Below are 13,711 nucleotides of genomic sequence, written 5' to 3'. Positions count from 1 at the left end.
TGTAAACAAATCTTGATGTACTTTTTAAGGGCAATGGCGAATAAATCATCTTCTCAAACTTTTTTTTCACTAAGTACCACTTTAGAAAACAAATGCTTCTCCAGGTATCATCGGAGTGACCAACATTAAAATACAGTAGTGTAGTAGGCCTAAGTAGCCATCAAAAAAAGGCTGATGTTTAATTGAACAAGTATATGTAATATGTTTAGCCACTGGAACATTATACACAGCTCGAACAGTACATTTTTGTTCAAATATTTGAGTCTTTGGCCTCCCACTAGATCAGTGGTTCTCAAATGGGGGTACGTGTACCCCTGGGGATACTTGAAGGTATGCCAAGGGGTACGTGAGATTTTTGGAAAATATTCTAAAAATAGAAACAATTCAAAAATCCTTTATAAATATATTTCCATCCATGGGGTTAGTGAATAATATTTCAACAGAATATCAATATAAGTTCATAAACTGTGAAAAGAAATGCAATAATGCAATATTCAGTGATGACAGCTAGATTCTTTGTGGACATGTTCCATAAATGTTGATGTTAACGATTTCTTTTTTTGTGAAGAAATGTTTAGAATTAAGTTCATGAATCCAGATGGATCTCTATTACAATCCCCAAAGAGGGCACTATATATTGATGATTACTTCTATGTGTAGAAATCTTTATTTATAATTGAATCACTTGTTTATTTTTCAACAAGTTTTTAGTCATTTTCATATCTTTTTATCTCAAATAGTTCAAGAAAGAACACTACAAATGAGCAATATTTTGCACTGTTATCCAGTTTAATAAATCAGAAACTGATGACATAGTGCTGTATTTTACTTCTTTATCTCTTTTTTTCAACCAAAAATGCTTCGCTCTGATTAGGGGGTACTTGAATTAAAAAAAATGTTCACAGGGGGTACATCACTGAAAAAATGTTGAGAACCACTGGTCTAGATCAGTGGAATCTGGACCGCCAGCGACCAAAATAAAAATAAATTAAAACAAAAAATTGTATTTTTATTTAATTTTTTTTTTGTTCTTTTTTTTTAATCGGTCCTTTCTAATCAATTTTCTACTGCTTGTTACTCTCCGTGTCTCATAGGTACTGAGGCAAATCGTATTGTCTTAAAATGTATATTCCCATCGATAACGGGACGTCATCGTGCTCGGAATATATACATATATACATATATATATATATATATATATATATATATATATATATATATACATATATACATATATATATATATATATATATATATATATATATATATATATATATATATATATATATATATATATATATATATATATATATATATATATATATAGTTGATGTTTATGTGGTTTATCTCCGTTATACAGTGCTCCCGGGGTAGAGCGGAATATATGTTAGGGAAGGAAAAAACACACGAGGCTATATCATCCCTACAAGCCTGTTTCGCAGGTTTCCCTGCTCGTCAGGGGATTTTATTTTTAAAATCTGACGAGCAGGGAAACTTTGTGTAGCCTTGTGTTTTTTCCTGACATATATACATATATATATATATATATATATATATATATATATATATATATATATATTATGAGTCATTTTTTTCTAAATAGGAATATATGAACACTCAGCAGTCGGCATCATATATATATATATATATATATATATATATATATATATATATATATATATATATATATATATATAGATAGATAGATAGATAGATAGATGGATGGATAGTACTTCATCGATTCCTTCAGGAGAGTTCCTTCAGGAAAATTAAAGTTCCAGCAGCAGTGTACAGAGTTGAGATCAATTTAAATAAAAGTAAAAAGTAAATAATGGGGGTTTAAATGGAAACAAAATAGAAAAATATTACAATAAGAATAAAAACTAAAAAGCAACAATGGGAATAAAAATATAACAGTAAAATAAGAATATAACAAGACAAAGTAGGCAGTAGTGACCATGTTATGAAAAAAATAATATGCACTGTTATTGTTTTGCATCTCCTGTCATCCTTGTACCCCCCGCCCCCCGCCCCAGAGAGGAGTTGTACAGTCTAATGGCGTGTGGGACAAAGGAGTTTTCGAGTCTATTAGTCCTGCACTTGGGATGAAGGGATATATATATATATATATATATACATATATATATATATATATATATATATATATATATATATATATACATATATATATATATATATATATATATATATATATATATATATATATATATATATATATATACTGTATATTATGAATCATTCTTTACCTAAATAGGAATATAGAAACACTTAGCAGTCGGCAACCTAACGACAGCAGTAAGTACAGTAAGTTATATTTTGTCACATTTGTTGGCTCTAATGAAGTCTGCAGTGAGCAGAAATCAGTGATGAAGAAAGTAATCAATATACAGGAATACTAAATATTATTATTTAGTACATTACATTTTTACTTAAATCATGTATATAAATCCTTACTGGAGATATGTGGATGTTTTTAAGGGCTTTATTAGCAGAATTGCATGGTTCCCATAGTCTTCATTGTAATCAGACTTTTGATGGCATTTATTTATATATTCAGAATGCATTAGAAAAAATAACATCCAATCATCATGTCTTTCATAATGATTTTGAATGATAGGCAAACTTTTGTAAAAAAAAAAGTGCACTTCCTCTTTAAGTCCTACTTGGAATTGAGGCATCGTCTCAGGGAATAGGACGCTCCTCCTCCGCAGGTGCGGGAACACTCGCTCCACGAGCCCCAGGCATCCCAAAGAGTGTCTCGGTCCTCTTCCGAGCGGGCTGTTCGCGAGCTCTGCGCACAAAGAGAAACCATCCTATGAGGTAAACATTTTTAATTTGAGTCGTGTATGATTCATGGATTCATAAAAAAAGATGACAGCCTTATTTTGGCTCGCATTTATGGACAGTGCGGTCCAACAAAACAGCCCAACATCTTTAAAACTGATCAGAATAATTGTGTCAACCCTAATATAAGACACATTGTCATATATTCAGAGAGTTCTCCATGCAAACCAAAAGGTGGCGCCAAACGACTATTCCCCAAACGGGTCAGAGCTTTTCTTCTTGTCATTCACACAAAAGATTTGTCACTTTATATTTAGAGTCGTCTTATATTCGAGTCAATAAAAAAAAAAAAAATAGTCTGGGTTTTTAGAAAATGGATGGATGCAATATTTGTTTTCCAAAAATGGTTCTTACAAGAAGGCAGCATGGTGATACAAGGGGTTAGTGCATTTTCCTCACAATACCAAGGTCCTGAGTTCAATCCCGAGATCTTTCTGTGTGGTGTTTGCATGTTCTCCCTGTGACTGTGTGGGTTCCCTCCGGGTACTCCGGCTTCCTCCCACCTCCAAAGACATGCACCTGGGGATAGGTTGATTGGCAACACTAAAATGGTCCCTAATGTGTGAATGTGAGTGTGAATGTTGTCTGTCTATCTGTGTTGGCCCTGCGATGAGGTGGCCACTTGTCCAGGGTGTACTACGCCTTCCGCCTGAATGCAGCTGAGATCGGCTACAGGACCCCCCGCGACCCCGAAAGGCACAAGCGGTATAAAATGGATGGATGGGTGGTTCTTGCAAGAGAGGAGATCTTACATTCAATACAATAATTTCTGAAAGTGTCTTAAAAAATTTTTTTACGCCTTATATTGATTATCTTACATTTAAGTCAATAAAGGGTGTTTAAAAAAAATAAATATATATATATATATATATATATATATATATATATATATATATACATTGTTGAGGTCCAGCGATTAGGTGGCAACTTGTTCAGGGTGTAACTTGCATTCTTTTGTTGGTGTTCTTCAGTGTTTTAGTTCCTGTCCTGTGCTTGTTTGGCAGATTTTTCCGGTTTTGTTGGTGTTTCCCAATGGCTGCTTCACTTCTGCACCGGAGCATTTCCCCTCACCTGTTTTCTGTTTGCAATCAAGACTATTCATTCTTTTTTCTACCTTCGTTGTCGGGACATTGATGTTATTATCAGTTCACTGGACTACAGAGGAGTCTCTAAGCCAGGGGTCTCAGACACGCGGCCCGCAAGACGTTATTTTGCGGCCCCCACTTTAATATGAAAGTGTAATGTTAGTGCGGCCCGCAAGTTTTATATGAATGGCGCTTGACAGCGTTGTGTTATTTGGGTCCAAAATGGCTCTTTCAACGTTCTGGGTTGCCTACCCCTGCTTTAGTGGGAAAGCGGCAAATGAGTGAAAGCGACAGAGATGTTGCCATGGAGACGAGGGTTTTTTTACGTGCCTGGCTGCAGTCACACTGTGACAACTGTCCGTCAGTAAAAACAGTCCCCAAACACCTAGACCAATTCAAACCGTTATTTTTTTTTGGTTTGTTTAATTAGCATTGCCTCACATGATGAACACTACATATATTATTATATGACACCAGATAACAGTCACTTTTTTGCGCTCGCTATCCCTGTACTTTCCCGGCTATTATCCACCGACCGCCGTGTTTCTGTGGGGAAGGAAAGCAGAACGACACACATTGCGGAAATAACATTATTCTCCGTGCGTCGGCTAAATACAAATATATTCCACAACCCCAAACAAGTCTTTTTCAAAACCTGAAGTGAAGAGAGAGGTTAGTGATGAGCAAAGACAATTCCTGGAAAAGGGGGAGAGGCAATATTCCTTCCGATGTGTCTTTTTTTTACAAAAAAAAATTTGCTGTGCACAAGGAATACAATTTGAAACGTCATTATACAACTAGACATGCTAAGCAGTATGCACAATTTTTTTTAGGAAATCTTTTCTTGCGGCCCAGCCTCACCCAGACTGCATGCCAGGTGAAGTGAGTTTGAGACCCCTGCTCTAAGCCTTTTGTGGTCGCCGTCTGTTCCACAATTCCCATGAGTGTTTTGCTGGGTTCCAGCAGTTTTGTTTTGTTTCCTTCGTAGTCTTTCTGTTGCCCTCGATTTTTGCTCGTTTATTAAAAAATACCCTTTTTTTTATCTCACGCTACAAACTCGTTCATCTGCATCCTCAAAATCACTACCACCTCCTGTGTCTTCCACGACGTCAATGCTTGACACTTCCTCCCGAATGCAGCTGGAATAGGCTCCAGGCCCTCCCAACACCTCAGCGCAGTTTCGGAGAGTGGCCGTGCCAGCAACCTGAGGGTTCCTGGTTCGATCCCACCTTCTACCAACCTAGTGACGTCCATTGTGTCCTTGAACAAGACACTTCACCCTTGCTCCTGATGGGTCGTGGTTAGAGCCTTGCATGGCAGCTCCCGCCATCAGTGTGTGAATGTGGAAATAGTGTCAAAGCGCTTTGAGAACCTTGAAGGTCGAAAAGCGCTATACAGGTCTAACCCATTTACCATAGAAAAAGAAGGGATGGAAGCTTTTTGAAAAATCTAAGGCATCAGAAGACTGTTGATTTTAGATTTTTGGTCTTGGATTTAGTCTTAAAACTCTTGAAAAAGACAAGTCGTCTTATATTGGGGGTAAATACTGAAATAAAAAAGTTCAGAGAAGTTTTTTTTTCCGTGCATTTCTCTCATCAAAATTTATGTAGAACCTCAAAGATCAATAAACATGCAATATGGTATAATATTAAACCGCCTTTTTTGTTTAAATTTTTAGTTTGTAAAAATGTCAGATTTACCAACACATTAAACGGCTTCACTTTAAGACACCTTGAAGATGGTATTTTTAAGAAAAAGCCAAAAACGAGCTAACAAACCATAAAGCAGACGCCAGCTTGAACCGTAAAGCGTGATGCGACAAGAGGCTGATTTTTCAAAATGTCCAAACCGTTCAGAAGGAGGGTAAAAAAGAAGGGGACGTGACTGGCATGGTCACATTTCTTACATGTCACCTCCGCCTGACTGCGTACAAGTTATATTTCTTTCTTTTGGCTCGGAGCGATGCTGGAAGGTGAGAAGAAAAAGTGGCTGAGCTGGCAAAAAAAAAAAAAAATCATCTACCAGTGTTTTCAACTCACTGTGGGACATATCATCTGCCTCCCACGGGAGAAGGAATGTGGCCTTAATAAGATAACATATAGATTAGTAAAATAACTTGCTTTCACTTGAACAAAAGAAAAATGGAGGAAACATGAAGATGAAAAGAAAAACATAGCTCCTTCAACAAAAAATGGTCCAAAAAAAAAAACTGCATGCAGTACATATTTGTTGTCATGAAGGCTTAAAATTAACCCGCTGTCCTTTAAAGGATCTTTGACTAATGTTTCAGCAGTAGATCTGTAAAAAAAGTAGCAGGGGTTCTCAACCTTTTTGACTTCGCGGTCCAACTGTTCCACCAAAGAGGGCCCTACTCAGATATTAATTAGTAATCTAACTTTTGAATTTAATCACATTCAGTAAATATATCTATACTACAGGATGAAACATGCCAAATGATATGAAACCATGTTAATCATGCAGATTGTTATCACCAATGAAAAATGCATTTCCACACAAGTGTGCAGTGCTAACCACAGGTGGGTAGTAACGCGCTACATTTACTCCGTTACATCCACTTGAGTAACTTTTGGGATAAATTGTACTTCTAAGAGTAGTTTTTATGCAACATACTTTTACTTTTACTTGAGTATATTTATAGAGAAGAAACGCTACTTTTACTCCGCTCCATTTATCTGCAATCAGGTCGCTACTCGCTACTTTTTTTTTATCGATCTGTTAATGCACATTTTGTTTGTTTTGTTTTTGTCGGACACGCATTCAAAGTAGGAACTACGCTTGCTTGCGTTTCACCAATCACATGCAGTCACTGGTGACGTTGGACCAATCAAACAGAGCCAGGTGGTCACATGTAGAACCCGACATGTTGAAAAACGTATTGAGGTGTTACCATTTAGTGGTCAATTGTACGGAATATGTACTGTACTGTGCAATCTACTAATAAAAGTTTCAATCAATCAACCAATCAATCAAAAGTATAAAAGAAAAAAGACAATTTTTATTTCAACCGTACTTCCAGTCAAAACCCTAAAGACTGATCGCACAGTTCCTGTCTTCACAATAAAAGTGCCGCTCCATCGCGCCTGCGCTAACAAAATAAGAGTCTCCGAAAGCCAGCGCAAACAAACTAGCAAGCTACGGAGTTTGCCGCCAATGTATTTCTTGTAAAGTGTATAAAAACGAATATGGATGCTGGACAAATAAGATGCCAAAAACCAACGACTTTCATGATATATTAGACAGGAAGGAGGAACTTTTTTTCTCCTCCATTTGAAAACCGGGACGTTATCAGCACTGTCTGATTCCAATCAATGCAAGTCATCAGAATCAGGTAATACACCAACTTATATTCTTGTCTTCATTAAAGATAGGAATCTACATGCTAAACATGCATGTATATTCATTAAAACACCTTTAAAATGTGAACAAAAACGGCAAAATAAATAAATATAAATTATATACTATATATATATAAAGGTATGCATATATATATATATATATATATATATATATATATATGATATGTGTGTATGTATATATGAGGTAGATCACCTCGACTTGGTCATTTATTAAGTAATTGATTAACGTTGAAAAACTTATTGGGGTGTTACCATTTAGTGGTCAATTGTACGGAATATGTACTGTACTGTGCAATCTACTAATACAAGTTTCAATCAATCAATCAATCAATGCCTACTGAGCCTATGGTGCTGTTAAGTTATTGTGGCTCAATTTGCCTTAATTTCTTTTTATTTGAATGTATTATTATTTAATATATAATATTGTTTTAGTTGCTTAAGCGATATTCCTGGCTCTGAATTTGCTCGTTGCTATTTTTATGTTGTTGTGCATTATTTGTTGCCGTAATCATTAAACGAACAGGTTACTCATCAGTTACTCACTACTTGAGTAGTTTTTTCACAACATACTTTTTACTTTTACTCAAGTAAATATTTGGGTGACTACTCCTTACTTTTACTTGAGTAATACATCTCTAAAGTAACAGTACTCTTACTTGAGTACAATTTCTGGCTACTCTACCCACCTCTGGTGCTAACATATATCAATCCTGACTAATCTATTAAGATAATATTACACGTTTCTTAAACTGTCAATACAATTTAAGTGCAAAGGAAAATACAGCTTCACCACTGAAGTCATATTTTTTGCGCTTAAGAAAGTTCTCTAGGACTATGGCACCGGACTTTTTCTGTTTGTTTGCAGTGGTGGAAAAGTGTATTACAACTGAGTAAGGCTGCGGACCACAGCAGAGAAACGTACATTTTTGGCGGCCCTCTAGGGGGCGCTTGTGGCCCAACAATGGTTGAGAAACACTGCAGTAGAGCACTTCTGTCACAGAGGATCTTTGCGTAGAGTTTCTGCAATTGATCTTTAAAAACAGCTGCTGTCTTAAAAAAGAGGATGTTTGACTGAAGTTTTTGCAGAAGGTCCTTAAAACACCAGAGCATTCCTGTCATATAGAGGATCTTTGACTGGTGTTTGTCAGGAAGAATGCTTGCATTATGATTTCTGTTAAATATTACCTGTTACAATTATTGGGCTGCAGCCATCGATTTATTTTTGTAGTGAAGTAATCTATCGATTAATTTTTTCATTAATTGCGCAATCGAATGAAACACACTTTACAACCGAAATGTATAACCTCAAGGAAAATAGGTCAAATAAAAAACCTTTTTTACTAGTCATATGTATTGTATTCAAATAAGTGCACTTTAGCAACATTCCAATTGCACTTTCATCATGTGTGCGTTTATAAAGAATTAATAAAAATAAAATCTTATATATATTTTTGGCCCTGCAATGACAGGGTGTAAACGGCCAGGCAATGACTCGTGTTGCATTTTGTTAGTATTCTCCGGTGTTTAGTGTTTTAGTTCCTGTCCTGTGCTCTTATTTTGGTGTCTTTTTCCGGTTTTGTTGGTGTTTTCCCATGGCTGCTATACTTCTGTCCCTGAGCATTTCCCCTCACCTGTTTTCTGTTTGGATCTCAAGGAAAATAGGTCAAATAAACACATTTTCAACTAGACATTTTAATTATTTTATTCAAATAAATGCACGTTAGCAATATTCAAATTACACTTTAGTCATGTATGTATTTATAAAGAATTAAAAAAAATAAAAACTTGCTGCCAAAATATTGTATTTTTGAGGCCCTGCAATGACGTGGCGACTTGTTCAGGGTACATCCAGCCTTCCTGTCACGGCTGGTTACACCAGGCCGTGCCTTATGTAGCATTTTGTTAGTGTTCTCCTATGCTTAGTGTTTTAGTTCCTGTCCTGTACTTTTATTTTGGCGGCTTTTTGTTGGTGTTTTTCCATGGTTGCTTCACTTCTGTACCTGAGCATTTCCCCTCACCTGTTTTCTGTTTGTATCTCAAGGAAAATAGGTCAAATAAACACAATTTTTTAAACTAGTCATATTGTTAATTTGATTCAAATAAATGCACTTATATCAACATTCAAACTGCACTTTTATCATGTGTACATTTATAAAGAATACAAAAAAAACTTGCTGCCACACAGCCGCTCTCATGTGTGCTATATATAAGTGGCTGTGCAGAAACTATCGGTGCTCTTCTCGTAGTCTCCATCGTAGATTGTGAAAACTGGTAGATCACTGATAGCAGATATTAGCAGACCACTTGTCATGATCCTTCTCTACAGATCTCGTTTATGTTGCCAGTGCTCTGTGTTCACATATTTAAATTTCTTGGCACTCCATGCCGGTCCGGATTGTACCACATTTCATCAGTTCCACTTAAATCAGGGGTATCAAACTCATTTTAAATCCGGGGCACATGGAGAAAATCCACTCTGGTAAAAATCACGGCACGATAACTTAAAAATAAAGACAAGTTCAGATTTTTTCCTTTGTTTAAACATAGGACAAGAATGTTCTGAAAATGTACAAATCAAAATGTTATTGAGTTTTTTTTTACACTTACATCCATCCATTTTCTACCGCTTATACCCTTTCGGGGTCGCGGGGGGTGCTGGCGCCTATCTCAGCTACAATCGGGCGGAAGGCAGGGTACACCCTGGACAAGTCGTTACACTTACATGTTGCGGTTAATAGTATTCTATCTTTATTTGTAATTATTTACTTTCTAAATAAATTATGTGATAAATGTTCAGCAGTCAACACATTGATGTTAATTTTCAATCTATCAAGATAAAAAAAATATACATCAAAATCAAATTATAGGATGTTATTTATGTAGTTTGCTCATTTTCCTTGACTGGTCCACTAGCATCATGTGGTTCATTTTATTTTTTTTGTACACATGTAGTATCATCTACAAAGATACAAAGTATCGCTTTTGTGACATTTAGTGGACACATTTAGAACAGCAGTTTTTTTTCATTCTAAAATTTCGACTCATTTTTATACTTCGCAAACTCATCCCGCAGGCCGGATAAAACCTGTTCACCGTTTGTTTGACACCCGTGACCTAAATGATTAATTAAAGCCATAGAATATAAAACAAAGCTTTTTTTCTCTGTTTTCTATTATCAGAGGCTAACCTATTTTTTACCGTGCTAGACAAATATTACTTGAAACATTGCGAATCGTGGCCACAAGATGACCTTATTAATTTCTTGAGTCTTTTGAGAGTCATTAATTGTTAAGGTTCTACACCGGACAGCACCACATATGCAATAATGATCTGATTATTTTCAGTAGCAAAAACACCCCTCAGACCAAGTCGGGGCGCAGAGTTTAGCTTATCAAAAATGTGTGTGCGTCAATATAAAAGGCAAGAAGAACAACAGCGGGAGAATGGCGGCACCTAAAACAAACACACAGAGCCAACGGAGCGGGCGGCCAAAGCCGTGGCGCCAACTATTCCTGTGTTTGGATCCACGGTAAATAAACAAAACAGCCTGTTAGAACCCTCCTCCTTTTTGGAAGGCAGTCAGGGAGGCTGGCGAAAGAGAGGAGAGGATGAAGGACGAGAGGGATGGATATGATGAGGACTACTTTGGCCTAGGGCATCACTTTTGTTCTCAATGAAAGCCTGCAGGGATTTTGATCTAATGATCTAAAGCAGGGGTGTCAAACAAACGGCCCGCGGGCCGGCTCAGGCCCGCAACAGATGTTATGCAGCCCACAGGATGACTTTCATGAGTATAAAAGTGAGCTGACATTTCTGAATGAAAGAAAATTCTCTTCTAAATGTATGCTGGAATAATTTGTATATTCTTCTAACTTTATGTGTGATTAATAAAATTAGTCCAAATTTACAAGTTTTGTTGTAGGTCAGGGGTCGGTAACCTTTTTGGCTAAGAGAGCCAAAAAGCCCAAAATTTTAAAATGTATTTCCGTAAGAGCCGTATAATATTTTTTTCAACACTGAACACAACTAAAGGCGTGCATTTTTAAGTAAGACTAACATTTCTAGTGTATAATAGGTCTCTTATTCTTTGTAATAACATTGTTATTATGAAGCTAACTGTGGAGGGAGCGTGGCCTGCGGGCCTGCAGCGAAGCAGTATGTGCCAGGACCGGCCTTGAAATCAGCGACAGGTGAGTAGATGGCCGATCTGGGCCTTGTGATCTAATCACTTGTCACTCTGTTATAAAAGTTAAAGTTAAAGTACCAATGATTGTCACACACACACTAGAAGTGGTGAAATTTGTCCTCTGCATTTGACCCCTCCCCTTGATCACTCCCTGGAAGGTGAGGGGAGCAGTGGGCAGCAGCTGTGCCGCGCCCGGGAGCTATAAGCAGCAGCCAGTAGGAGGGACGGGGTTGGGACTGGAGCCAGAGTGCGAGCGAGAACAAAAGAGAAAAAAACAATTGCTGGAAAGCAACTGAGAGACTTATTGAAAAATAAAAACTTACTGTAACCCTGAAACAGGCTCTCATATCGGTGCTTGGTGGTCTGAACAATCCCCAGGGGGGCAAACCCCACACTAACCAAAAATAAATAAATAACTTCTTACCAATAACGCAACTTCTTGAACAGGTGCGGTAGAAAACGGATGGATGGATTACAAATGCACGATAATGTTTTATATTTTGAACATTATTTTTAACACTCTGATTACAAGTGGAATTATTCATTACTTATCATGTTAAGCAATGTCAGCTCAGATTAATCCGAGAGCCAGATGCAGTCATCAAGAGAGCCACATCTGGCTCGCGAGGTTTAGGTTACCTACCCCTGTTGTAGATGATACTACATGTGTACAGAATAAATTAGATAGATAGATAGATAGATAGATAGATAGATAGATAGATAGATAGATAGATAGATAGATAGATAGATAGATAGATAGATAGATAGATAGATAGATAGATAGATAGATAGATAGATAGATGGATAGTACTTTATTGATTCCTTCAGGAGAGTTCCCTCAGGAAAATTAAAATTCCAGCAGCAATGTACAGAATTGAGATCAAATTTAAAAAGTAAAAAGTAGATAATGGGGGTATAAATGGAAAATATTACAAACCCCGTTTCCATATGAGTTGGGAAATTGTGTTAGATGTAAATATAAACGGAATACAATGATTTGCAAATCATTTTCAACCCATATTCAGCTGAATATGCTACAAAGACAACATATTTGATGTTCAAATTGCTAAACGTTTTTTTTTTTTGCAAATAATCAATAACCTTACAATTTGATGCCAGCAACACGTGACGAAGAAGTTTGGAAAGGTGGCAATAAATACTGATAAAGTTGAAGAATGCTCATCAAATACTTATTTGGAACATCCCATAGGTGTGCAGGCTAATTGGGAACAGGTGGGTGCCATGATTGGGTATAAAAGCAGCTTCCATGAAATGCTAAGTAATTCACAAACAAGGATAAGGTGATTGTCACCACTTTGTAAGCAAATTGTCGAACAGTTTTAGAACATTTCTCAACGAGCTATTGCAAGGAATTTAGGGATTTTACAATTTACGGTCTGTAAAATCATCAAAAGGTTCAGAGAATCTGGAGAAATCACTGCATGTAAGCGATGATATTACCGACCTTTGATCCCTCAGGCGGTACTGCATCAAAAACTGACATCTGTGTGTAAAGGATATCACTACATGGGCTCAGGAACACTTCATAAAACCACTGTCAGTAACTACAGTTGGTTGCTACATATGTAAGTGCAAGTTAAAACTCTGCTATGCAAAGCAAAACCCATTTATCAACAACCCCAAGGAACGCCGCTGGCTTCGCTGGGTCCGAGCTCATCGAAGATGGACTGATGCAAAGTGTAAAAGTGTTCTGTGGTCTGACGAGTCCACATTTCAAATTATATTTGGAAACTGTGGACGTGGTGTCCTCTGCAACAAAGAGGAAAATAACCATCCGGATTGTTATAGGTGCAAAGTTCAAAAGCCCGCATCTGTGATGGTATGGGGGTGTATTAGTGCCCAAGGCATGGGCAACTTACACATCTGTGAAAGCACCATTAATGCTGTATGGTCCATACGGGTTTTGGAGCAACATATGTTCTCATCCAAGCAACGTTATCATGGACGCCCCTGCTTATTTCAGCAAGACAATGCCAAGCCACGTGTTACAACAGCATGGTTTCGTAGTAAAAGAGTACAGGTACTTTCCTGGCCCGCCTGCAGTCCAGACCTGTTTCCCATCGAAAATGTGTGGCGCATTATGAAGCGTAAAATACGACAGCGGAGACCCCGGACTGTTGAACGACTGAAACTCTACATAAAGCAAGAATGAGAACTAATTCTACTTTCAAAGCTTC

General features: G+C 37.1%; 1 protein-coding gene across 2 annotated transcripts in view; it reads right to left on the bottom strand.

The window, feature by feature from the left end:
* The window catches only part of adamtsl3 (ADAMTS-like 3), a 152,094-nt gene that overhangs the window by 45,789 nt on the left and 92,594 nt on the right, over positions 1–13,711 (bottom strand). For both annotated transcript variants that reach the window (XM_061913551.1, XM_061913552.1), the window contains one exon: positions 2,685–2,812. In XM_061913551.1, coding sequence (XP_061769535.1) covers positions 2,685–2,812 — 128 coding nt within the window. The remainder of the gene's footprint in view (positions 1–2,684; positions 2,813–13,711) is intronic.

Source organism: Nerophis ophidion, linkage group LG10 (assembly GCF_033978795.1).
Source record: "Nerophis ophidion isolate RoL-2023_Sa linkage group LG10, RoL_Noph_v1.0, whole genome shotgun sequence".
NCBI lineage: Eukaryota > Metazoa > Chordata > Actinopteri > Syngnathiformes > Syngnathidae > Nerophis > Nerophis ophidion.
This window is presented reverse-complemented; position numbering and strand designations above follow the sequence as displayed.